The sequence below is a fragment of the Neofelis nebulosa genome, chromosome 7 (assembly GCF_028018385.1).
Source record: "Neofelis nebulosa isolate mNeoNeb1 chromosome 7, mNeoNeb1.pri, whole genome shotgun sequence".
Taxonomy (NCBI): Eukaryota; Metazoa; Chordata; class Mammalia; order Carnivora; family Felidae; genus Neofelis; species Neofelis nebulosa.
In genome coordinates this window covers 146799755-146826100 of record NC_080788.1, presented here as the reverse complement: position 1 = coordinate 146826100, position 26346 = coordinate 146799755, and the positions used below count along the sequence as shown (strand labels likewise).

General features: G+C 65.5%; 1 protein-coding gene across 4 annotated transcripts; it reads right to left on the bottom strand.

Moving 5' to 3' along the window:
* ASPG (asparaginase) lies at positions 1-25181 on the bottom strand. Of its 4 annotated transcripts, none has more exons than XM_058740441.1 (16): positions 24968-25181; positions 18601-18709; positions 17812-17923; positions 15305-15430; positions 14924-15007; positions 13948-14074; positions 9948-10060; positions 7688-7870; positions 7477-7590; positions 6803-6919; positions 5614-5709; positions 5205-5368; positions 3137-3223; positions 1139-1238; positions 785-874; positions 1-518 (listed from the first exon to the last, which is right to left on the bottom strand). In XM_058740441.1, the coding sequence occupies exons 1-16, from the start codon at positions 25047-25049 to the stop codon at positions 297-299; spliced, it is 1926 nt and encodes a 641-aa protein (XP_058596424.1). In that variant the 5' UTR covers positions 25050-25181; the 3' UTR covers positions 1-296. The 4 variants fall into 4 exon arrangements, 3 of the variants coding, with proteins under 3 accessions (XP_058596424.1, XP_058596425.1, XP_058596426.1); XM_058740442.1 differs by having other exon boundaries at positions 416-540; positions 794-874; XM_058740443.1 differs by lacking the exons at positions 1-518; positions 5205-5368 and having other exon boundaries at positions 794-874.
* Between the last annotated feature and the right edge of the window lie 1165 nt (positions 25182-26346).

The following is a 26346-nucleotide window of genomic DNA, read 5'->3' as shown; positions in this document are numbered from 1 at the left end:
TGGGGTCTGGGGACCGAGGGAGGTCCCCAGAGAGACTTTATTGCCGCTCTGCCCAACCGAGACCTTTAGGCTGTGTGCGAAACAGAGTGGGGAGAGTCCCAGCAGTGGGGGTACGTCACAGAGTCGTGGGGTGGCGTCCCTCCAGCAGGCCACAACAGGAAGGAATGGCTTGTTCAGCAGCAAGGCAGCTTCAGGTTAGACACCAGGCAGCACTGCCTGAAAACCGGAGGTCTCTTGAGACCTCTTCCCTGGGCACAGGCGGTGTGTGGGGGCAGGACAGACGGACAAGTCCTTTCCTAGGGAGGGACCCAAGGACCTGAGCAAACCCAGCCAGACTTGAGAGTCTTCTGGAGGGCCAGATGACGGAGTGGGGGGATGGGGTGTGAGGTAGGAGGCAGGTGGGAGCCTCCCGCCCAGTGGGGTGGGGCAGGGTGGGCAGGACACGCAGTAGAGGGGACTGAGGTCCCCTCCAGGCTCCAGGAACCTCTTGGCCATGGCCGGGGTCCTCCGGTGCTCTGGTAGGGTGCATCACAGAGTGGCCTGACAAGACAGAATACAGGAGGTCTGAGGTTGACCCTTCCTACAGGAAGCCCTCCCAGACTGCACCCTTCAGGCGCTTTTTGGCTCCCCCTACACAGTGTGTGCCCCACCTACAGAAACAGCTCCGCAGGCCTAAGTGACTTTGACCCATCTCAGCTTCCTCTGGCTCGGTCCCCAGGACTGGCCCTCAGACACAGGGGGCCACAGTCCAGCGGGGGAGCCTTCGGTCCTGTGTGGGGCAGAGGGAACTTACTGGGCCTGGGGCCTGGACAGCAGCCCCACCCTGGAGGTTCTGCAGAAAGGTCACCACTTCCAGGTTTCCAGCTGCTTCTGCCTACAGGAGGGTGCACGTGGGGGCGGGGCTGCCTCAGGGACACTGACCAGCAGCCTGGCCCCTGACCAACCACCTGGATGTCTTCCCTGGCTCTTCCCACCCATGCCCGTGACTCCTTGTCCCCACAGCTCCGGGGCCAGGGACCAGGAGAGCAGGAGTCTGGACATCGGATGGGGGGAAGAGGGGGAGCCAGGGGAACTGTCAGGAAGTCTTCCTGGAGGAGGTGGCCTAGGAGAGGGCAGTGGGGGCACTGGTGGCACTCACAACAAGCAGGGCACTGCGCCCGTCATAGCCTGGGCAAGCCAGGTCAGCCCCCGCCCGCCACCATGACTGCAGGCCTTCGAGGTCCGCCCTGGAAGCCAGCCTGGAAGAGGGAGCAGAGGAGGGGGTGCCTTCAGGACCCCAGGCGCCTTTACAAAGCCAGTCCCCAAACAGCTGACCCAGCGGCCAGGGCAGGAGGGCAACGGTGCGGGGCTCCCTGGGGGCCGGCCAGGGGCCTGCGGTCTGGTCTCACCCAGAGGGGGTGACTGTGGCTCAGGTGGAGGGCGCACGCAGGCACACACTCACACAAGTGTGCATGCGCGTGCACACGTGCCCCACGTGCATGCCAGTTTCATGTTTCACAACACCGCTCTCCCTGGGCGGGGTCCACAGAGGCAGGAGGAAGTCTGCGCAAGCCCAGTGGTGCAGGGAGACACGCGGGAGACCCTCGGGTGGCCTGGACCTGCCTGGCGGAGCAGGTGCCCCCTGGGAGAGGGACCTGGGCCCACCTGCTCTGAAGAAGAAGGAGGGGCCCTCGCCGGGGTCCTCCCCTCCATCCTCACCCTCCCGCCCCCCCTCAGGGGAGCCCACTCCCCACCCGGGGGCCGAGCCGGAAAGGGACCGAACGCCAGGTGTGCTGGCCCGGGGCAGGGGGTGCTGCGGGGGGAGGCCTATCCCCCCAAGGGGCCTCAGTGACACCCCCCTAGTCGGGAGACAGCAGCAGCAGCCTCAGCAGGCGCTGAGCTATTTCTGGGGTGAATCACGCCGGGTGGCAGCACCAGGCCCTCCCGGACCTGTCGCCAGCCTCCCACAGGCTTGTCTCTCGGAAGGGCCCTCAAACGCAGCCAAGCAGCTCAGGCTGGACAAGCCCACTGCCAGGTCCGGGAGGCTCGGTTTCGCCACTTGTCAATGGAGCCATCAAGGCCCGCCTGGCCATGCAACCCTGAACCAAGTCACCCCAGAAGTCCCTGCAGGGCCACGGCCAGCGGTTGTGAGCGGGCCCCTCCCTTGCTAGGTCCTAACAGACCCATCCCATCTGAGAGCTCACCTTGTCCCTGTCACCTGAGGAGGAAAGGGCCTGGGTTGTCCCCCCACCCCCACCCCCGGGGACACAAGATCAGAGCAGGAGAGCCTGAGGCCGGGCTCAGACCCAGAGGGGCCTGTCCACCCCACCCCACATCTAGGACTGGGGCCCCCAGCGTCGAGGGGGTGGGGGAGGCGCTGGCTGGTGGGGATGAGAGGGCCAGAGCCTCGGGGCCTTCTTGTGAGCAGAGAGCTCACCCACGCCTCACTCCCGGCCGGCCGTTCAGCCAGAGACCCCACTGTCAACACCCACTCCCCAGGCTCAGGGGCTCCGTCATTCAGGGCTGTGGACCTAGGCTGCCTCCGACACCCCCAAACCTGGCTACCACCAGTGCCCCGGCCTGGCCTCCTGGACAAGCCTCTCCTGCCCTCTGCCTGTCTCTCTCCACTCCCCACCTGGGCTCTCAGACCCAGCCTGGGGAGCTGACAGGTGGCACCGAGTGACCCAGTGCCGGTGAGGCTGTGACAGCAGCACCGCTGGGAGGGGGTGCCCGTGGACGCAGGAAGGAGCTGAGCTCGGCAGCCCTGGGCCTGGCCTGCACCCCGCCCACCACCAACACCCTCCCCGGAGACCTCCGGGGCCCCCGCTCCCCTGTGCCCCAGTATCCCCAGGCCTGCCTTGGTGTCACTCAGGGCACCTGTGAGGTCAGAGCCATGTTAGCGACTGGCTGCAGTGTGCCCGGGCTGGACAGCCACCAGCCCTGTGGTTAGTTTACCAGTGACAGGGACTGGGTCCCACCACTGTGCGCCCGCACTGGAGCTGATCCACGGTGGGGGTGGGGGTGGGGGGGACGGAGACTCATGAGACCTGTCACCCAGCCCAAAGGGGGATCAACCCCCCAACCCTCAGGGTGGGTCTCCTCTTCGGAAGCCCCCCACCCGGCCTACCAGCCCTCCCTGCATCCTCGCAGCCCTCACCTGCACAGCTCGGTCCCTGCGTCCTCTAGCTCCTGGGGGGACAGGCAGGCCCCAGCTGCCCGCAGTAGCCCAATGATATCCTGATGCCTGCCACGAGAAAGAGTGTGCTGACCACCCACCTGCCCAGGCAGCCTCTGCTCAAGCACGGCAGTGCCTCACCTACCCCTAGCCCCAGCCCGGGCCCCCAACCAGGGCCACCAGCCCCAGCCCCAGCCCCAGCCCGGGCCCCCCAGCCAGGGCCACCGCCCCCCGACCCCGGCCCCGGGCCAATGCAATGCCCCGCCACTTATCCAGGTACCTTCCCAGGACATCGCGGGTCTGCACGGTGGGGCCAGGTCTGAGTCCCCCCCCCGCCCCATCTCACCCCATGTTGGAGGGTCCGTCGGCCCTGACTGAGCAGCTCCTCCCCTTGCATCATGAGGCCCCTGCCATGGTCTCCCTCAGCCCGTCCTAAGGGCCCAACGCACCCCTGTGAATACCTGGGGACAGCCGGGCCCCGCTACACGCACCCGTCCCAGCCAGGGTTGCGCCTGGGGAAACTGAGTCAATCGGGCCTGCACTCTGCCCTTGGAGGTAGGGTGTCAGTGAGACACTAGGGGGTAAATATGAACAGTAGGGCCCCAGAGCAAGGCCCCAGTGTCTGTGGGCTCCCCGAGGCCGACCGGCCTGGGCCAAGCCTGGAGCCAGCCACTGGGTGTGCGTGGGACATGGGGGTGAGAGGTGGGGCAGGGCCAGGGCGGGGGCGTGGGGGGTGGGGGCTGGGGCCACGGGCGGGCAAGGCAAAGGAACAGGACGAGCGGAGGCTGGCTCTCACAGCAGAAGTGCTGACCAGGCCCCTTGCCCCACAGTGTCTGTGTCCTATAAATGGCATGGTCACCCCACTTTTAGGAAGCCTGGGGAGGAGGGTGGGGCCCCCCAGGCCTTGCCCTCCCCGCCCTGAAGAGCCCTCTAGAGCACAACAGGTCTGGGAGCGAGGCCAGGAGAGTGAGGCCGGGAGACCGGTTTGGGGGGGCTGTTGTGCCAGGGGCGGGGGGCGGGGCAGGGACAGTGAGCTCATCACCATCCACCCACACCCAGCCAGATCGCCCCGGCCCCTCACCCCCATCCTGGGAACCCCCCGTGCCTCATGCTCACAAGAGTCTGGTAAAGAGGGTGCTACCCATCATTCCCCTCACCGAGGGTCACATGCCCACCCCAGGGCTCACACGGCTGGGGCACGCAGGACTTGACCTGGACAGTGTGGCGACCCCAGGCCCACACACCCTCAGCCTCTCTCCAGGAGGCTCACCAGCACTCCCCACACACACCACAAAATAACCCAGGATCCGGTCGGCCAAGTGCCCGTAGGGAGAAATCCCCCAGGAGAAGTTACGGGTCTGGGCTGGGGGGTCTGGGGACTGCTACAGACACCAGATAAAACAACAAAAGATGAAAAATGAGGGCTGTGACCCCTGCCCCCAGACACACACACACACACACACACACACACACACACACACACACAGCCAGGCCAGGACCCCTCCCTTTAAAAAATCAGAGCTGTTGGGTGGGGCCAGCCTGGGGGACATCTTCCCTACCTTGCTGGCTGAGCCTGTCCCCCGAGGGCACCTGTGCCCATCCCAGCCTAACATCTGGCACTAAGTAGCCTGCTTTATGTCTATGACATGCACGTGCTGGGCCGGCGGCTTCTCCCCTTTCCCACCCTCCAGCCCCGCAGGCGTGTGTGGATGACGGCAAATACGCATTCAACCCCTTGAGCTTTGTCCGTGAGCATTTTTCTTTCCTAGAAACTCTGCGCCAGGGTCTTGCTGCGCCTGCCTGGCTGAGCTTAGAGGTCACCTCCTCCAGGAAGCCCTCCCTGACCACCCTGCCCGTTCAGTCCTCCCTGTCTGGGCCCAAGCATGGTCCCTGCTAGTACCTGCCAGGCTTGGGGGGTGTAGGGAGGGGGCAGCGAGGCTCCAGGAAGCAGGTGTCCTCAGCTCTGCCGGGGAAGCTGTGTCACCACAGGCAACAGGGCAGCCCTGCGTAACCCAGCTGTGCCCAGGTCCGCCCCACATGGCCCAGGTACCTGCCCTTCACCGCCAGCAGCAGCGGGCTCAGTCCATCCTCATCCCGGGCGCTCACACCCACCCCTCTCTGCAGCAGCATGGTGACCACCTCGCGGTGGCCTCCCCGGGCAGCCGCGTGCAGAGGGGTCTGACCGTTAAAGTTCTCTTGGCTCAGGTCACTGCCCTGGGTGAGGCAAGGGCACGTCACCCACTGAGGGAGCGCTGGGCAGGGGCGGGGAGGGGACGGGAGGGTCGGGGTGCACCCCGGGAGTGGGGCCTGGCACGGCCACCGGCACGCCCTGTAGCGGCAGTAAGGTCCCACCAGCTGGCTGCCCAGCATGGCAGAGCAGGGCCCCAGGGAAAGGCGGCCCTGCATCCCCCGGGGCCCGGCGTGGTGGGGCTGGTCCCTGAGGCGGTGGGGGGCCTCACCAGTTCCACAAGTGCCTGCAGCACGTCCAGGTCGCCCGCATGGGCCGCAGCACAGGCCAGGCCAGGCGTCAGAGCTTCCCGCACTGCAGCGGCCTCCTGGGTAGAGGACAGTGGCACCCTGGGACCTCGCCTCTCCCTGGAAAGGAAGGCCCTACTCCACACGTGGGCAGAGCTCCTTCAGGCTGCCTGCCCCCAGCACCGGGAATGCTGTGGGGCATCTAGGGGCTCCCCAGGATGCCAGAGGGCCGGGAAGCCCAGCAGAGACCCCGCAGGCCGCCTCACACCCAGCCCAGCACCCTCGGCAGGGCCCAACCACAAAGCGACCGTATCTCTCGAGCTATTAAGCCCGACACAGCCGCCCTGGTGACAGGCCACACACATCCCGGCCTCTGACCACGGCCTGCCCTGGGCAAGTGGCAGTGAGCACGGCCAGAGCTGTCCATCACAGACCCACCCACCCCCACTCTGAGAGGGGAAACTGTCACACGCGGGGCGACCCCGGGTTGCAGTGCTGCTGTCCGTGAGCTCGCATGCCAGGCCTGGACATCTCGGGCAGAGCAGGGTGTGAGGTGGGGCACCAGGAGGCCCCCAGCACCCCTGTGGGTCTGACCCGGCCTGAACCCCAAACTCTAGACCCGGAAGTATGAGCTCAGCTCCCCTGCCCCTTCCAGGTCCAGGCCCCCGGGCTGGGAAGGTGAAGAGGAGCTTCAAGGTGCTGTACCTGACAGGTGCGGCTGTGGGGCCTCGGCCCCGGTGCTCAGAGCCCAGCCGACCCCGCAGCAGGCGCCCCCTCCTTCCAGCACCCAGGACAGCGCGCCCGCCTTGACTCAGGCCTGCCGCTTCTCAGGCAGCCCTGCACCCAGGGCCAGCGGGGGCCGTCAGCAGGCCCGGTCCAGCCGAGCTTGGCCCCACTGTGTGATGGGGCCACGTTTTGCCCACCATCCACGTCACCAAGACTCCGCTAAACCGTCCCGACCCCTTCCCACGGGCAGCTCCTTGCCTGAATCCTCGCAAATCCTCCCCACCGCGGACCCCAGCCCTCCACCTGGGTCCCAAACCACACCATGCCTGGTGGTTTTCTGCTCATGTGCTGGCATGATGGGGGCCACGGCTGGTGCCTGGCGTGTCCAGAGGCGACCCGCAGCTCAGGCCCCCATGCCACACCCCCCCCACACACACTGGCCAATACCTGGCTCAGACTGAGGAGCTGGGCGACCCCCCGGCACAGCGTGCTACAAGTCAGCGAGGGCTGGTGCTCATCCCCCGAGGGCAGCGTCACCTCCCCCCGGAGGTCCCTGGCCAGCAGCTGGAGGAGGAGAACACAGAGAGCCAGGAATGCCCTGTGGCAGGCAGACCACTGGCCCAGGCACCCCTGGGGCACGTGGCGAGGGCTGTCCTGGGCCTGCAACTCCTCAGTCCAGGCTGTACCCCTTAGGCCTGAGCTCAAGCCCCGCCAGGTCCCCACGGGCCGACCCCAGCCTCCATTCCATTAGCTCAGGGTCTCCCAAGGACCCCATCCCCCACCCCCTGCACCGTGGTCACCACCCAGGCTGGCTGTGTCTGAGGTCCCCCTGGGAAGGGTGGGGGACGAAGGGATGTCCTGGGAGCGGTTTGAGGAGCCTTGGCCAGACCGAGGCTCCCCGAGAGAGTGGAAGAGAACACGTTGTCTGGGCTTGGGGTTGGCAAGGGGTGGAGGGAGCCCAGGCCTCAGAGCTGGTGTTTCCCCACCACGGGGAGGCCCCGCATCCCTGCCCCTTCCCGACCCAGGCACACAACCCACTGGGCTGGGCCCTCAGCAGCCCTGACACAGGTCCCCATGCCCCCCAGCCCAGGGGGGAACTGTGCCCAAAGCCGAGGGTACACCTGTTTCCTGCTGTCCAGGCTCAGCCCCGGCTGGCCCAGCACGTAGGACAGCTTGGCCATGGCAGCTTCCGACGTCATGTCGAAGCCCGAGACGATGCCAGCTCCCGCCACGGCCTGTGGGGAAGGGGGCACGAGCAGGAAGGGGGGTGCCGCTTGCCCTGTGCCCTCGGGCCCATCCCCTCCCCCTCCAGCCCTCCATCCCCGCCCCCACCATGCCGGCTGCGTAGCCAGAGGTCACGGTGCCCTGAAGGCAGTGTGTGCAGTTGACGATGAGGAGCCCTCGCTCGGTGGCGGCCCGGAACTCCCGCAGCAGGTCCGGCTTGGTGGGCCCGTTCCCGCAGCCGAACGTCTCCATGACCACGCCCCTCAGGGGGGGCTGCAGGAAGGCCCGAACCTGTGGGGCCGGAAAGGGACGGGGACGGCCTTGGCCTCTTGCTCCGGCAACAGGAGACCACAGGCTTGTCCTGCACCTTCAGCTATGGCAGGGACGTCCGGGCTCTGAGCAGGCCACATGGAGAGCCATGAGGGTCTGCTCCCCACCACGCCCTCCCAAGGAAAGACCTTGTCCCCCGTTAAGTGTTTAAGGCTGCGGGTGGTGCGGCGACAATCCGAACGCCCCCTCCAGCGCGCCCCCAGCCTCGCCAACCTTCTATCCAACCCCTTATACCTGAAACATAGCAGGGGCTGCTCCCAGCAAGCCTGTGCCCTGCAGCTAAACACACATGCAGGGCCCCCAACGAGCCCCCCGCACTTCCTGCTTGGCCGCCAGGTCCACTGGCCTGGGGACAGTACTTCTGTGCAAGCATCCACCCCTCTGGCTGTGTCCCCTGTCAGAGCCCTGACCCCTCATCAGAAAGGCTGAGTCCAGCTCCCTCTGCTTCTCCAGGTAGAGGTCAGAGGTGACTTCACCCTGTCCCTGGTAGACACCGGGAATGGGGAGGCAACGCCCCTGAGACGCACCGCAGGAAGCAGGCCCCGCCCCGACGGCCCAGCTGCCCCCAGCAAGCAAAGCCCCCAGGGCCCTTTCCCCTGCACAAGCCTCGCCCAGCTTTGTGGGGTGGGGGCAGGGCTGGGGAGCCAGCTCCATGGCCCTTCATTCCCCCAGCTATGGTGAGTTCTAGGAATCTCAGAGCCCCAGCACGATTCTCCCTGAAGGGTCCTGTGTGGCTCAGCCCCATTGAACCTGGCAGCCTCGGACAGTGACACACAGATACTACAAATGTGAGACCCACCCAGGCCCGCACCTGTCCCCTGGTGACAGTCCCTCACGTGCCCCCCCCCCCCCCCGCCCGCACTCCCCGCAGGTCCAGCCCGACCGCCAGTGTCAGCTCCTGGGACAGCCCTCATTTTCGAGACCAACCGTAGGAGGAGCAGGCTCCAGCCCAGGAGGCCACGAGGCCCAGCCCCAGGGCCTCGAACTGCCTCCTACTCTGAGGGTCTCTGCCCTTCAGAGGGGCCTGGGGAGAAAGGACCCTCGCGGACCCTTGGGCTGCGGGTGACACAGAGCACAGCGGTGGCAGGACGGCGGGGGGCACATACACGGGGCCGGGCCCCACTTCTGGTTGTAGGACAGGGGTCCTGGTGCGCGTGGCCTGCACACCCTGGCTCCCCACAATAGCTTCCAGCACCATCTCTGGTCCAGTCTCAGGGAGGCCACCTGAGCTACAAGCCCCGCCCCCCCATCTTTCCTACCGGATCTTTCACAGCACTGAGTACATGTCCCACGTACTGTGGGACGCTGTCCTAGGCCAGGCCCGGGACCAGCATGGGGGACACATGGTGGGAAGACCACCCGTCTGTCCCCAGTGCCTTTGAGGGGGTCAGGTACCGGTTCACAGACTGTGAGCGACCCAGAGCCCAGGGCACTAGCACCCACCAGGCCACCCTGTGTGCGGGAACGTACCCGCGAAGCCGCATCTGCCCACGGTGCCCGGCTGGTCACAGCACTGAGCCCAGCACCCACACCCCGGCTCATGGACCTGCGATGCCCAGAGGTACCTTCAGCTCAGACACACTATGGGGCGGGCCACGTGGCATCTGAGCCCAATTCACAAGTCAGGCCGCAGTCAGGCGCCGTGTCTACCCCAGTGGGCAGCTGGTGGCCGAGGGGTCATGAGCAGGGAGCACACGGAGGACAGGGCAGAGCGGCCACAGAAGGAGCAGTCTTAGGGCCACGCCCCCCCCACGCCCCCCCCCCCCCCACGCCGGCCCTGCAGGAACCCGGGCCACGGGCCACGAGTCCACAGGCATCCACGCGGTCAAGCCCGCGTTGCAAATGAGGGAAGACCGGGCCCCGAAGCCCCAGCGGAAGAGGCAAGGGAGGGGTGCAGGTCTCGGGGACACACGCAGCTTCAGCACGCCAAGGGGCCTGCGTGCCCGGGCCCGCGGCGGGGTGGGGGACGGGAAGGGGCGGGGCAGGACACAGGATGCGGGGGAGTGCGGAGGGCGTGCAGGGCTGGGCGGGTCCCTACCAGGGCAGCGGGGATCCCGGGGTAGAGACGCAGCAGCCCCACGTCACGCTCCACGCTGCTGTGCACCACCAGCCGCTCCTTCCCTCGGACCTTCCGCACCAGCTCCCGGTTGACTGTGAGGGCAGAGGTACACGTGTGGGACCGCTGGGCCACCGGACAGCCGACACCCCCGCACGCACTCGGCCCTAGCAACGCCCACGGTGCGTTCAGCCCCTCAGGCCCTCCGTGTTGCCCGGCCTCGCTCTGGGTGTCTCCAGAGCCCCGGCCCTCTCGCCGCCACCCTGCCCTGCCCTGCCCTGCCCCCCCTCCCGAGGCAACTCCTGCCGGCCTGCAGCTCACTCTTAGGACGGGTGCAGCCCCAGCCTGTGCCGGCTCTGCAGTGGCTCGGAGTCCGGGGCACAAAGGAGGACCCCCGGGGAACAGAGACTGCCTGAGTCTGGCAGGGAAGGTGGAGGAGAGGCGTTCCAGGCAGGGGGAACGGCGTGCGCAAAGGCCAGGAAGCTCAACATCCATGACACAGCTGACGAACCAGAAACGGTTTGTTGTCCTGGACACCAGGAGGAGTCCGGCCCGGTCCTCTGACCAGCCAGCCTCACCTGTGCCTCGCTGGGCACCCACCTCGCCCACAGCTCAGCGAGTCAAGGAAGGAAGGAATGAGTGAACCAGTGAACTAGTCTTCTGGGCCCCCCACCTTTGGGGACAGAAAGCCTCCATCTGAGGCCCAATGCCCCAGGCCCTGTGGAAAGTGGGGGGCAGATATTCGGGGTCCGTGCCCCTTTCACCCACCACACAGAGGAGTTGCCCAGAAGGCCCATCTCCCTGCCGGTCCGAAGTCACTGCTCTGCCGGGACCAAGCTGGCAGATGCCTCCCAAACCCGGGGGGGGGGGGGGGGAAAGGGAGGGGCTGGGCAGCAGGACCAGCCTTTCTTTGAGCCCTCAGGAGCCCCACACCCAGCACAGGACCCCGTCCTCTCAAGTCCTCGGCACAAGACGGCGCGATCTGGGCGGAGGCGTCGATGCCCACTGGCACAGACTGTGATTACAGCCTCTCTGAGGTAGCAGGCATCACGGAGACCCCCGAGTCCAGCACAGGGAAACCGAGGCCCAGAGTGGGCAAGGGCCACCAAGGCTGCTCATCCAGTCAGGTGCGGAGCCAGGACGAGAAGGGCGGGAGGGGTGCGCCCAGGACCCCGGCCCAGGGCTCCTCCCTACGCCCCTGCCCGTGTGGGGGTGTAAGCCTGCACGCCCCCTGCTGTTTCCACCAGACCAATTCATGTGTGATAATAAACCAGGGAACATTCCGGACACATGCTGCCCTCTCCCGATGCGTCAAAGGGGGTGTGGGGGGATGGGCAGCAGGAGGGGGCCCGCGGCATCAATCGGCAGCAAGAGACGCCCTTTAATTTAGGGCCGAGCGCCCCAGCTGGACGAGCAGATAAGCTGGTGGGGGGGTAGGAGTGCTGCCACCGCCCAGGAGTTATGGCTGCAAAGGGGGCTTTATGGAGACAAAGAGAGCCCACGCCCCCTCCCTGCACGGCTGGACCATGCCCGCAAGAGCCCGCGGGGCCCCAAGTCCTTCTTCCCCCAGCGGAGCCGAGGGAGGAGGGCGGGGTGGTATCCACGTAGCATGAGGGGCACCGTGACAGTGCCACCTCGCCACGCAGACCTCTGACAGTCCCCCCGCACAGGAGGGCCCTGGGCTCTGCTGTCCCCGCAGCTGGTGGCAGGGTCACCGTCACATGCCCCTCTTGACCCCCAAGCCCTGCCTGTAATGGCCTCACAGAGGGAAGTAAAAACACAAGGGAAAGTCTAGGCTGGGCTGGGGTCGTCCTCCAGCTCCCCAACAGGAGGGGGGGGGGGGTAGCCCCTGACAGCCCAGGCGTCATCGGCCCCCCCCACCGCCTGCCCGGCAGTCCTGCCTGCCACATCCTGGGCAGAACCTGGTGTTTCTCAACACCGGCTGCCAGAACGGGCCCGGGGCAGGTGGGGACAGAGGCTCTCACGCTCTGCATGGGCACCCTGGCCAGCAGCAAACAATCTTGGCGGGGTCATGGGCCTGGGGCGCCGGGGTGGCCTCTGCCCTGCGCCCACCAGGCTTCCAGGCCAGGCCTGCCTCAGCGTGCTCCGTGCCCTGAGGCCTGCCTGGGCCTGGTGCTGCACAGACAGAGCCCTGCCGTCCCGGGTGAAGTCCTCCAGGCCTGCCAGCAGGGTGCGTCCCCGGAAGTCCCCCCTCCTGAGCCCCAGATGAAGTGTGACTCAGTCCCCAGCAGGGAGCCGGGCCTGCAGAGCGGGCGGCCCACTCCTGGTGCCCATGCCTTCCTTCCCCAGCTGGCCAGCATGGGGGCAGGAGGGGCTGAGCACCCACCGCGGCCAGGAAGCTGATCTGTCCTCCAGGATCAGTATGCGTGCCACCTCCTCCGGGGAGCCCTCCTGACCGCTCAGTGAGCAAGCGGCCCCCCGCCTGGCTCCCGGCGCCCTGGGAGTGCCGCACGTACCTCACATCTGCTCACGTGTTCTGTCTCGTGACCCCTGGAGGGTGCTCGGGGAAGTGGAGGGTGGGCGGGGGGAGAGGGTGCAGGGTAAGACCACCAGAATGGGAGTCAGGGCTTGGCTGAGCCGACACCTCCCTCTGCGGGCCTCTCCACCTCGGTTTCCTCCCCCGTGGCCCCCTGCTGCCCGGCAGAGAACCCCGGGGGACAGCCAGGTCGTGGCCATCGCCATGCTGGGATCCCCACTCTGTGTGTCCTGTTGGGATCCAGAGGCACTGGCGGCTTCCAGAGTTACGTGAGCAGCCTGCCCATCCCAAGAAGGACCCGCTCCCACCATCCGCTCTCCACAGACAGCCCAGCAGCAGCCAGAGCCCCCGCCCACTCCGAGCCTTCATCATCAGCCTTCCCAAAAAGACTCCTGCCCCTACAGCCCCTGCCCGGCCTGGGCCCGGCGCTCCTGAGGCCCTGCCTGTGCTGGGACATTCCAGGAAGCCCCTGTCCCTAGGAAGTCAAGGCTCTGGCCACCCAGAGTCCACTTCCTTCCCTGGTCTCGATCTGCTCACCCTCCTGCGGGCGTGGAGGCCGCTGCACCAGCAGACCCCAGGGCTCTCCCCATGCCAGCCTCCTGGAACCGCCCCTCAGGCCCCGGCGGAGCCCATGTGGGCGAGGAGGCCGCACTGCCCTCCCAAGGGCCTGCAGTCAGGCAGTCTAACCAGAAGAGCCACGCGGTCCTGCTGGTGCTGGGTCCCCTGCCTCTCAGGCTTCTGAGGCCCAAAGTCCCCCCCAGGAGGGCTGGCTCTACCAGGCCCTACAGCACAACTGCCACCACCACGGGGTCTCTAGGACAGGACCCCACAGCTGGTGGGGCGGGGACAGGTGCCCAGGCCCCCCCAGCTCGGTCAGAAGGAGACACAGGGCAGGCCCCCAAGCTGTGCCCACTGTGCTGTGCCCACCATGGACCCGGAGTGGGGACTCCTGGGGACACAGCAGGAGGGCAGACATCCTGGGTGGAGACAGGGCAGCCCTGGGGGTGACTCCCTCTGGGTGAGTGAGGCCAGCCGCCCTTGCTGAGAACAAGGTCAGAGACAGCTCTACACTCAGGGAGAGGCGAGAGTGGGTCAGGGGCTCCCTAGGGGCTGGGCTGCCTGCCAGGCTCAGGAGGCAGAGGACTCCCCTGGAAGTTCCAGGGACGAGGTCACAGCACAGGAACCTCGTCCCGGGGGACCCAGGTGCACGTCAGGGTCACAGACAGACTCCTGGACTCAGGGTCACAGGTCCCCCAAGCCTGCTCCTCCTCTGGTTCAGCCCCCGGCTCCGAGCTGGGGCTCCCTGCCGGCACTCCCCCCCTTCGTGGCCCACGCAGGCCCCCCTCTCTGAGTGGCCCCCGACTTTGCAGCCCAGGGCAGCAGGGGGACTCTCTGGGGCCCCAGACACGGTTTCCCGCCCAGCTCCAGGCATGAAACCCCGGGTGGGAGCCCTCACGGGATGGCCCTGCTCGCTGCCCAGCTTACGTATGACGTCAGCGCCCACAACGGCCAGAGGGGGCAGGTTGGGGGAGCAGAAGGCCGCAAACCTGCGCGAGTCCACCTTGGTCACTCGGTTGCCCCGAAACAGCTGGTTCTGGAAGAACAGGCAGACCTGTGGGGGAGGCGAGAGGCAGCGGCTCAGCGCTGGGGAGCCCCAGGGCCCTCTGGCCTCCCCCCTGCCATCAGCGGAGCACCCACTGAGGACAGGTTGCAGATGTCGACTGCGGCTGCTGCCTTCCCTGCTGCCCATCCCTCAGGGCCTGGGGAGAGCCAGGCAGGGAGCTGGCCACCCGAGGGCCCTGCCGCCCCTTACTTCCCACCTGCCCTCTGCCCCCATCCCTGCTTCTCATCCCTGTTCCCCTGGTGAACTCGGCCCACCCCTCACCACAGTGTCCGCGCTCCGGAGCTCAGGGGCTGGGGGGGTCTCGTTCTGTCCCCCGCCCCAGCTGCTCTAGGGCTGTTCCCCTGGGGGAGGGAGGGAGGCACAGCGGTAGGGAGACAACGTGAACCGTGCTTCGGTGAAGCGCCCTCCCCCGGCACAGGGTCCCCTGCAGTGCTGGGGGGTCTCGTAAGGTCTCCCCGTGCGGCCGTGTGGAGAAAGAATGCTGAGCAGGGAAAGCCAGCTCCACAGCTATACTGTGTACAACCTCCTTTTACAGAAACTTACACGTAAACACACATAACGTGAACACGCGTAACACGTAACCCGGAAGAGAACACAGCACGCTGTTAACAGCAGCGTCTCTGGGAAGTAAGACATGGGTGGCTTTGTTCCCTTCTGCTTTCTTTATTTTCCGGGTTTTTCTACGGTGACGGTGTATGCCACTTGTAAGGCAAAAGACACATCTTCAAACCCTGGCTGACGGCTCACCTGCATGTCCTACCTGAGTGCCAACCACAGCCCCCGCCTGCGCCACGCAGGCCACGCCCCCTGCAGCCCACGCCAGGGAGGGAAGGGTACCTCGGGGATCACGTACTGGCCGGCCATGAGCAGGGCCCCCAGCAGGTTCTCACGGCCATCATTCCATAGGGCATGGATGGGCACCTGGGGGGAGGCCGGAGATGGGCTGAGACTCACGCAATACCAGAGGGAAGAATGAAGGGGGGGACAAAGAAAGGGCAGCTGGACGAGGCGGACAGCAGGCCATGGATCCACCCACCCACCCACAGGACCCAGGGCACTGACCAGCCTGGCCGGCCAGCACAGACAGGACAGGCGCTGCCTTGGGGAGCTGCAGGACTAAGCAAGAGGCCCAGGGTGCGGCCTGGGTCCCCCACAGTGCCAACTCCCCCGGTGGCCTCAGGAAGGCCCCCGTGCTCTCCGGTCAGCCCGGGACATTACCTGGGCACCAGTAAGGATGACGGTTTTCTGCAGGTTCTCCAGCACGAAGGACAGCACGGAGGCCGCAAAGGCCATGGTGTCAGTGCCGTGGATGACCACGAACCCGTGGTACTGCCCATAGTGTCTCTGTGGGGGTGCAGCAAGCTTAGGCCGGACTCCTCCCAGGGACAGGCCCCCTCCTGGGGATGGGCCTCCTCCCGGGGACAGGCAGCTAGCTGGTCTCCCACCCCCTCAGGGAAAAAAAGGAAACGATCCCAAATGCAGAGGGAGCGAATCAGGGAGGCACAGGTGGGATCCTGGTCACTTTTGGCCCAGAAGACACTCTCTGGGAAGCAAGCCTCTACCTAGACTCTCACCCCTCCATGCTCTCCCCCACACCCAGGACAGCTTCCTTTCCTGACACCTCTAATTGCATGAGAGACATGGCCTAGGGGGGAGGGGTCTCTGGACATTCTCCTAGGATAGGAAGGTCCCCTCTGGACTTCCGGCCAGCGTCTCCCCCAGGCGATGCCCAGTCAGGGGTCCCAAGAACACTGGCGAGTTGGAGGACCGCACCAGACTACTGTGTGTGTCAGCACAGTACTCCAGGAGGGCCCTTTGCCGCATGACCACTGCCTCCAGGCAGGGGGCCGTGGGGGTGCGTGAGCCTGCGAGCCCATGGTCCTATAGGAGGGCCAGGCAGGGACACAGCAGTGGGCACAAGGCACATCCGGTGCCGGGAGCTGACAGGTGATCTGGGACGCTGCCTGGAACAGGACCTGGCAGGAAGGCAGGACGCTGGCAGGCAAACGTGGGGAAGGGTCCTTCCAGATACAGGCGTGCTGGCCACCTCTGAGAGGACATCCTCAGGCCACCACCTAGAGGGCAGCCAAGGCTGGCCCTAAGAGGGTGGCTGGCCCGGGCTATGGTCGCAAGGGCACAGTTCTGGGAGCCAGAGGGTCCAGTCCCTCCTGAAGGGACCCTGATCAAGCCAGGCTGGCCCTGGAACCGTGGTTGCTGAACCATGTGGCGGGCTGGGGCACCCTCTGCTGGCCACACAGGGCACTGCCACAGGCAGGCCCTGAAGGCCCTTTGAGTCTGCGTGTGGCCGGACACTGCAGCCAGGACAGCAAAGTGGTCAGGCCCCAACCAGAGGACAGTGCTGACCACAAGCCAGGGTAGCTGCCCCGGACTATGGCCACAGACACACCCATTGGCAGCCAGTGGCCCCGTTCATGGACGCAAGGACCAGGCCCAGGACCACAGTGTCCTGCTCACAGTGAAAGGGGATGCAGCCCAAGGAGCTGCTCTCCCCACAGGACTAAAGAACACAAGCGTGTGACTGGGGCCAGACCCCAGCAGCAGGGAAGGGGAGCCTGTGTGATGAGCCTCTGAGGCTTAAGGGAGACGGGTGAGAATTGGGCCTGGAGGGGGTGGGGTGGGGTGGCAGGGCCCCCCAGGGAGGCAGTCAGGCCACAGGGCCAGGCTTGTGCAGGAGCGGGGGCTGGTGAGGAGACTGGGCAGAACGGAGAGGAAAGCTGATGGAGGGGCGCTCTGGCAGCAGGTCCAAGGGGTCACCACGTGATGCTGTAAACCACAAGACCTGCACGGGGTTCTGAGCTTTTTACGGGCTCCAAATCCACTAAAGTCCCAACTCCAGGGTGGGCTTGGGTAGGGTGAACAGAGAAGGGTGGGCCAGACATGCAGCCTGCCAACCTTCAGGGAAGCATCGTGCATCCCAGCCTAGGATACTAACTCAGACAAACCTATTACAGGAACACACTAGGGCTGCTGTCCAGACCATTTCCTCACCAGGAAAGTGGACATGGCCCTCGCTGCCTATCCTCTGCCTGCACGTGGGAAGGGGCCTCAAGGCCTTGCAGCTGAGATGTGACCCAAGGATCCAGCACTTTCCTGAAGCTGCCATTCCCAGACGTTCCAGGGTCTCCGACCAGGCAGGTGGACTCCATCCCCACACACCTCAGGGGAGTGCCTCCGCAGCATTGGCTCCTCCCCTGCCCACGAGCCCCGCCCATAACCCCAGCCCTGCCCACACCCCAGTCAAGTCCACACCCAGCCCTGCCCACACTTTCAGTCCCGCCCATACACATGTGTAGCCACGCCTACACGTCCCCAGCCCCGCCCACACTCTCAGCCCTACTCTCACAGCCCCTCCCAGTACAGTCCCACCCATGCTCCCAGTCCCGCCCAGTACACACAGCACCGCCCACATTCCCACCCCTACCTACATACTCCCGCCCCACCCACACTCCCAGCCCCACCCATACATGTAGCCCCGCCCACAGTTCCAGTCCCACCCACACTCAGCCCTGCCCACTACACGCAACACCGCCCACGCTCCCAGCCCCACCTACGTACAGCCCCACCCACATTCCCTCCCAGTATACACAGCCTCACCTACCTAGTCAGCCACGCCCACAAACAGCCCCGCCCACACTCCCACTTCCCCGCCCCCCAGTAACACAGCCCCACCCACACCACTAGTCCCGCCCACACTCCCCAACTACCTCGATGGTCTGGGCAATCTGAACCCACTCGGTGATAGTCATGTCACTGGAGTCGAAGAGGGGCTGGCACTCCAGTACCGTGTAGATGACCCTCTGGTCAGGGCTGGCGGGCCTGCGGGAGGCAGAACAAGGGCTCCCACTCTGTCCCCTCCTCCCTTGGCCTGCTCTGTTCCCCTCCACCCAGCCAGCCCCCCGCATCCGCCCCCCTGCACTGAGGGGCTTCTCAGTAGGCTCTGCATATCCACAATCTCTCAGCAACCTGAATACAGGGCCCAGCCTTCCTTCCACCCAGAGTCCCCAAGAACAGGGGCCTTGGTCCTCACGAGGGGTCACGGCTGGGCCGGGACAGGCTGCTCCCCAGCAGTGTCACCTTCCCAGACCCGGCTCTAAGAGGGGGCCCAGGCCTGGTCCTCCATGGGCCAGGAGCGGACCCTGGGAGGACGATCTCTGGCAGGAGGGAGGCCAGTGACCAGGAGGCCGTGAAGGGCACCAGGCAGCCTTGGCCCAGACCTAAGAAACAGAGAGAACTTTGCACTGGGGGGAGGCGGGGGCTACCTGGGGCCAGCCCCTACCTCTCCCGATGGGCTTGGGTCCCCGAGTGGCCAGGCCCAAGGCCTGCAGCCCCCCAAGGCTCACTTGAAAGAGGGCCGCTGGTCGGTGCTAAAGCCATGACACTAGTGACCACAGCCTGCCCCACGGACCCTGCAGGAGCCGTCCCGTCTCAAGATAGGCCCACCCCTACGACAGCAGGCCGTCATCCCTGGCTGGGCCCCAAGGCCCCACACTCACGGCAGCACCAGGGTGTCCTCTGGGAGGCCAAGGGCCCGGGCGTGGTCCTCATCATGGAACATGGGCAGCGTCCTCAAGGCAGCAGCCAGGCCCCTCCCAGGGACGAGCACTGCAGGCAGAACCCAGCGCAGGGGGTGTGGGGTCAGGGGCCAGCAGCCACCACCTGCTCCTGTAACTGCCGGCCCCTCCCTCCTCATCAGGGCACTTACCCAACACGCTGGGGGCCAGGCCAGGGTGGGGGCCAGGCCAGGGCAGGGGTCAGGGGTTTGGGGTGGGGACAGAATCCGGGGCCCTGGTGAGATTGGGCAGCCGTTCCAGGTCTGGATGAGACGGCTTCCTCCCGGGGGGCCGGGCAGCCCCCCTCTGGCCACTCCACCCAGGGCCTGCCCCAGCCCACCCCGTCTCCAGGCGACCCCGTGCTCCCAGCTGAGGTTCAGGGGCCCAGGCAGTCCCCCGCCTTCCATCACAATGCAGCACAACGCACCCACGCTTCTCCCCACCACTTGCCAGGTCACCCACACTAACTCCTGCGGGCAGACATGCTGTCTGCTCTGCCTGGAAGTCCTTAGCCCCTCCTCCTTCAAACCCAGTATGTGCTTCGCCCCCGCTCAGGTCACCACCTCCAGGAAGCCCTCCTTGACGTCCAGGCCCTGATGCCCTTCCCACACACTTCCCCAGCGGCCCCTGCTCCCTCACTAGGCTGTGTGACCCCCTCCAAAGCCCAGAAACATGTCCCATGTCCCAGAAACAGGCATCTGAGGCACTGGGCAGAAATGGCGTTGTGTTTTAGAAAACCCTCAAAGGTCACATCTGTGTCTGCTAGAAACAACCCCTCGGCAAAGGCTCCCTCTTGTCCCTCCCTGCTCCCTAGCAGCTCCATGACCTTGGACAGGTCAGCTAACTTCTCCGGGCGTCTCCCACACACTTGGACACAGTGACAAGGACAACAGGGTCCCCTTCCTCGAGAAACGCCTTTAGCTGAAAGGAAGGAAGACCTTTCAAGACCGGGCGAGTGGTCACTCCTGGACGACACCCTTGCTCTCGGCCTCCGCAGCCCACGGGGCACGTCCAGCCCCTGCTGCCGCTTTAGCGGCCTAAAACATCCTGCTGTTCAGGCCTTGAGAAGGCTCCAGTGCCAGCAGTGCTGTGACTTCACTGGCAGTGCCGGGGGACAGTCTGCCCAGGCCCGCTCGGGGTGTCGGCGGAATTCAGCTCCATGCGTGTACAACTGCTTCTTTGCTGCCTCTCCCACGGGGGTGGTTCTCAGCTTCTAGGGGCTTCCCGCGTTCCCGGGCTGGGGCCCCGTGCTCCATGTTCACAGCCAGCAACGGCTTTAATTCCCAGGCTGTGATCTCTCTGACTTGGCCTCTGAGTCATCTCCTCCTTTTAAGGAGCCAGAAAGCTCACCTCGCGGAGGTCCGCGGAGTCGCCTCACCCGCGGACACCGTGCCGCTCAGTCCTTCCTGAGAGTCTGTCTCCTCACCAGGCCGGCGGCCAGCTTCCCGCCGCTGAACGTGAATCTGCTCTTTTCCTGAGGGCCAGCAGCTCAGCATCAGGCCCTGAATCTCCAGCCCAGCACCCTGGGCCCTCTCCTGTCCCTCGTGCCCACTGATGCCCTCCCTCCTGCCCTGCAGCTCCCGGCAGGGGCTGCCCCCCCACCGTGGCCCTCTGAGGGCCGCCCGGGCAGATCGGCTTCCCACGGCCGCTTAGCACATTAGCCCAAACAGGTGGAGAGTGGGCGCAGCACCTCCCTGTCGTCACACAGCATCTGTGGGGCAGAAGCCCCGCCCACTCCGCGCTCAGCAGGACCGCACTCCTCGCTCGCTCAGCTTTGCTCAGGCTCCCTCCATGTGCCCACCTTCTACGTGCCAGGCACACTGGCCCCGTGGGTGCTCCTGGATGTTCATGGTGCCATCTCCCCAGCCGGAGAGGGATCCCCAGGGGAGCCCCCGTCCCGCACACGGCCCCAGCAGGGGCTCCACGCACGTTTACTGCGGGAGTAAACAATGCGGGTTAGCTGCTACGGGGCTGCTTGAGGAAACACCACGTGGATGGGGCTCAGGAGACAGAGGGGGACATCAGTGCACGACTGCCCACCTGGCCACACCCCCAAGATGCCCGAAGCATGACCAGGACACGTGCCTGCCTCCACACAGGTCCAGGCTCACCAGCCCCGCCAGCATCGAGGACAGAACTTCAGAACCCGGGCACGGAGGAGGGCTCACAGCCACCCGGCCACCCAGCCCTGGCGGCCAAGCTCCCCGACCGACCCCACCCTCGGCAGGCTGACAGGCAGCCCCCAAAGGTGTGCATGCCCTCCCCGCGAGAAAGGCAGTCTTTGCAGGTGCGATGGAGTTAAGGGTCTGGAGATGGGGGCACCACACTGGATTATGCAGGTGGGCCCTAAGTGGTGGGCGGTTCAATCACAGCCAAGGAAGCGGCAAGGACGGACCCTCGCTGCCCCATGTCAGACGCCTGCCTGTAGCACAAGGGGGCCACCTGCTCGGTCACGTGTTGGAGCAGCCCCAGGACGCTCACAGAGCCACTTTCCACCCCAGCTCCTCGTGGGGGGTGGTGCCAACCTGGGGATCCACGGACGGGGCAGGGGAGGTGGGGATCCACGTGGTCTGGGTCTCACGGGACGAGCTCATGATGTGGGTGGTCGCCTCCACCCACAGCCAGGCTGTTGCTGGCCGACGGTGAGGCAGTGACCGCTGGGGGCATCCCGCTGCAGCGGGGTGGGAAGCGGCAGGGCCAGAGGACCCCGAAGGGTGGGACCCTGCTGTTCCCGCCCGGGACTTATGTGCGCGGCACAGGCAACGCTGGCCCAAGAAGAGGCGATGCCCTCCTGGTCTGTTCTCTCTGGGCAAAACCCGCCACGGCACTGTGACACCGAAAGAGCGTGGGAAAACGTGCAGCCAGAAAATGGGGGGAAAGAGCTGAGGGAAAGTCAGGACGTTAATGAACAAAAATCGTGCCTTGGGGTTTTGTGACATCCTTGGCTTTTTCAAACTGGTCATTTGTTATGATTTCCTTACTTGTTCTGAGTAAACATCTGCTCTCACACTGAACTCTAATTTTGTAAACTGTATTCTTTTTCTCAACAAGGGCCCCCGCCCCCCCACCAGGCCCCTATAAAACCAGAAGCAGACCATGCTTCTCAGCTACGGCCAAACCCCTCGTGTCTAAGGGACGGTTTGTCCTCTAGGACTGCGGGTCCCCGGGGAACCACCTATAGCTTCGGCTAGAAAAACGTGAGCGTGTGAAGCTACGCTCAGGGAGGAGGGCCAGGTCGAGTGCTCAGACGCCATGTTGCGGTGACCGAGAGACAGTGGACACCACCCCTATGGGCGACGTTTGGCTGCAGGACCAACTGTGACCCCCACCCCGGGCTGTCCTGGCATGTTCAGATACCTGCCCCCAAAGTTCTGCTCCCCATGCCGTGTCTGCAAGTGCCTGCAAGGGGTGCTGGGGCAGGGCGGCACTCAGAGGTCACAGGGGCCTCTGGCTCCCTCAGCCGGATGGGAGGGGCCTCTGGCTTCCTCAGCTGGGTGGGAGGGGCCGCTGATGCTGCTCAGCCTTGGGACCGAGGCCATCATCTGACTCTGCTTTCATGATGCCCCTTGACCTGTGACATCTTTGCTGGACTCAGAGAAGGGATGGGTCCAGGGGTGTCCCAGGCTGCAGCGGCCTCTGCCCTCCGCTCGCCGTCCCGGCCTCTGGCAGGGTTCAGACAAGCGGAGCCGTGTGCCCTGCAGGCCACTGTTCACACCCTCCACAGTGACAATCCAAACAGCTTAGCTGCGGCTGGCCTGCTCCCCTCGCCACCCTCTGCCACTGTCCCGAGGCTGGAGCCCCATCAGCAGTGCCAGGCGAGTTAATCATTGATACTGTCCCGAGTTCAACGACCCCTGCTGGGCTCGGAGAGGGCAGGGGCTGCCCAAGGCCCTCCTAGTGCGGCCTCCAGCCTCCAGGCCTGGCTCCTGCGTCCATCCCCATCGTGCCCGTGCCCGTGCCCGTGCCCTGGCCTGGGGGCTGCCCTCGTCCCCGGACACCTTTTCAATCCACACACACTTTTAGGCAAAAAAGTCAGCACAAGATGTGTGTCCCTGAACACTGAAAGCAGGCCTGAGGGCCGTCCCTGATCTCAGGGGGCCAAGGGGTGTATGACAGCAGGGACCAGACCCCATGTCTCTTCCTCTTTCGTCCTCTGGGGTTTAAGCCAAGCCTTCCTGAAGTCGGAGGACTGGGGAAGGAGCAGCCCTCAGCAAGGAGCCGGGAGGCACCACCAAGGCCCCCAGCGGACTAGTCGCCCCAGGCCAACAGCTGCCTGCTCCCCAGCCGTCGCCTGCCCCGCAGCTCAGGAGACCAGCTTCCTCGCCCCCCAGGACAGGCTGGTGCTTCTGAAGTGCCTTCCGAGCACAAGAAGGTGTCCGCTGACCTCGCCTTCACCAGACCAGGAGGCCCCAGAGCCAGAGCAGGCTCCAAGGGATTCCGGAAGATTCTTCCCCATCTGTAGCCGACCCCCACACCCTCTTTCCTGAGTCAAGGTCTCTAGTTCACCTTCTGAACATGTGACTTCGCAGCCTCTCCGGGAGAAGCAGCACCCGTGGGAGTGAGCCACAGGGCTGCCTCGGAGGACGGGCAAAGAGGTCAGAGAAAGGCGGGAAAGAGGTCAGAGTCCACCAGTCCATGCAGCCCAGACCCTCAGGAACTATGTGTGAGCTCAGGAGAATTGCAGATGGCCACATGCCAAGCCTGGAGGGGCAGCATCCGGGATGGGCCAGGGTCCCAGACGGTCCGCCCAGGGCAGCTCCCCTCTCTCGGCCCAGCCTCCACCTCCCGGCCCTTCCCGCTCTCTCCCACCTGGGTCCAGGCCCCAGGCCCTCAAGGGAGGCCACAGCCACACGCAGGGTCCCAGCCGTCCAGGTGCCCACGGCCCTACATCCTCTCCCCAGACCGCTTCTGTGACTTGAATCACATGCCGCTGCTGGTTTAGTGTCAGCCCCTCTCAATCTTGTGACGGCCGAGGGAACCAGACAGAGCAGCACCCAGCTGGCCAGTGTCACCGGGGGCCTCCAGGCTTCAGAAGTCCACCCATGAACTAACCAGGCAGAGAGGCGGAAGGCACAGCAGCAGAGGGCTGGCTCCTGGCAGCCCAGGGAGGGGCAATTGGCGGGCTGGGTGGACAGCCACGTTCCTGGGGCCTGAGCCCCTACAGGACAGGGCTCTACACAGGCCTGAGTCCTAGAGCCCGGCATGGAGTGGGGCCCCAAGGAATGTGTGAACTGTCTGTGTCACAGATGGAATAACAGGGACAGAGGCTGGAAAAGCTGCTGTTGGGGCCACAAAGAAAGCACCAGTGGGAAGCGGGGGGACCAGGAGCGGTGGGGGAGGGGATGGGCCGAGGCCGAGGGACCCACCAGGACAAAGGAGATGTTCTGTTAGTCCTGGGGGGCGGGGGGAGGGGCGGGGGCCAGAGTTGGTTGTGACAGGGGAGGGGGCATGGGACGTCTGCTCTGGCCAGGCCCCTGCGGTGGGAGAGGGGGAAAGTGTGGGTGGGGGGGGAGGACACTGCAGGGCCGGGTGAGGGGCTGACCCAGGCGTGAGCACAGACCAGGACTGGAGCAGCAGGGAGGGGCCGCTGGCAGGGAGCCTGGGAGGAAGGGGTCAAGATAGTGCCCGCCCACGGGAAGTGGGACCCCTTAGGGACAGTTAACCCGCAGGCAGCAAGACAGTGGTAGAGAGGTTCAAAGATGAGGCTGAGGGCTTGTCCCAGGCCCCCTGGGCTCGGCTGGGCATCCCACACGTCACGGGACCAGGAGGAGCCTTTGGGGAAGGTACAGGCAGTGTCCCACTCTCCTGGCCACGCCAGAACATGCCGGATGCTGGTGCACAGCCATCCACTTCCCACCCCTCCAGGCTCCCCAAGCCAGTCTCCCTGCAGGTGCTCGGCCCAAGCTGATGGTCTGTCCGGGGTCACCCGCGAGCTCCAGCGCCCTGGCCCAGGCCCTCACCCCCCACCTCCAGCAGCAGCCCCTGTCACAGGGGCAAAGACAAAACGCGCAACTCCCCAAAGCCACCTCCTGCACCTGAACAGTCCAGAAAGGTGTGATGGGAGGGTTGCCAGGAGCCCTCAAGCTTGAACAACGTTGGGGGAAGGGGTGGGGTCAGGTCACGGCCCCTCACGATCCCTGGGGAGGGCCTGGACTGACACCACAGGGTCTTGTTTGTCCGGAAAGGAGTGAGATAGAAGCCGTGGGCCCTCGGAGACCCCCATGGCTCTGTGCAGAGGGGTGGGAGAGGCCCCGGAGGGCTCCGACCTGGGAGAGGCCACTGGGCACGGGAACGACCCCATTCCACTCACCGCCGCGCTCGATCCGCATGCCTATAGTGCCGCCGGTGTAGATGGCCAGGAGCCTCCGCTCGGGCTCCACCGCGCGTGACATGCCTACCGGGGACCAAAGAACCAAGGGGACTGAGGGCACCAAGGGACGGCGGCGGGCGCACCCAGGGTAGCTGGGGAGGGCTGTGCCTGTGGTGGGGAGACACGGCGAGCTAGGTGTGCGGGTCGGAGGTGGCGGGTCCCATCCGGGGGCGGGTCCCGTCCAGGGGCTGGGGGTGGGGGGGGCGGGGCCTGAGAGGCCCTGGGCTGTCAGATATCGACCAGTGCAGTGGCCCTGGGTGTTGGAGTGGCTGTGACCTGTGACACACAAGCCACGTGCCTTACGGTTGGCCTAGGGGACCCCCCCAGCGCGGAGTGGGGGGCGGGGGGGGCGCCCTCCCCTCCCAGGTGGCTCCCACAGACCCCGGTGCTCCAGCAAAGCCAAAGCCCTGCAGGCCACACCCTCGGTGTCACTCCTTGCAGGTGGGGGTGGGGGCAGGCAGAGATGCGGCCTGCCCACTCACTTCCCGGAGAAGGGAGAAGGGCGGGAGGGGACCTCTCCAGGGCTAGGACCCACCCCCCTCACCCCCTCTGCAGCTCTGGAGGGCAGGGAGGGCAGGGGGCAGCAGGCTTATCTCTAACGGATTTAGTGAGGCTGTACCCTGACCGCTGGGGACCACCCCCCCACCCCACCCCCTGGCTCCCCTCGGGGGGAAAACTGCATTGTCTCCACAAGGAGCCCCTCCAGTATTCGATTTCTCTCCAGGGAAGCTACTATGATAACTTCCAACAATGCCAAAGTAATTCCTGTCTAAGCACCAGGCAAGTTTATTCTGTTGTCTGCTGGGGCTGGAGGCTTAAACAATAGAAACTCCTCACCGTCCTGGAGGCTGAGGTCCGGGATCAAGGCATTCCTCCGGGTTTCCTGAGGCCTCTGCTCCAATCGAGGGTGTCCCTCTGCCTCTGTGTGTGTCCACACCTCTTCCTATGAGGACAGGACGTCCTGGATTAGGACCCGCCTAATGGCCTCAAGTCATTCTCCTCTTTAGAGATTGTCTCCAAATACAGTGCGTTCTGAGGGGCTGGGGGTCAGGCTTTATTTACCATGTGAACTTGGGATGGACACGGTCCTGGCCCTCCCCCCCCCCAAAAAAAAAAAAAACCCTGGTTGTGCCTCCATTTCCATGTTCCTGTTCGAGTTCTGTGTGTCTGTTCTTGGGCTCCTCCTCTGAGCGGGTCCGGACACCTGCCGGGCCCCTGGTGTTGGGTTAAGTGAGCTCCTGTGTCCGCAGGGGCCACGGTTCACTCACCCTTTTGGGAAGCCACCCCCTGACCGCCCACCACTAGCATCCGAGGAACGG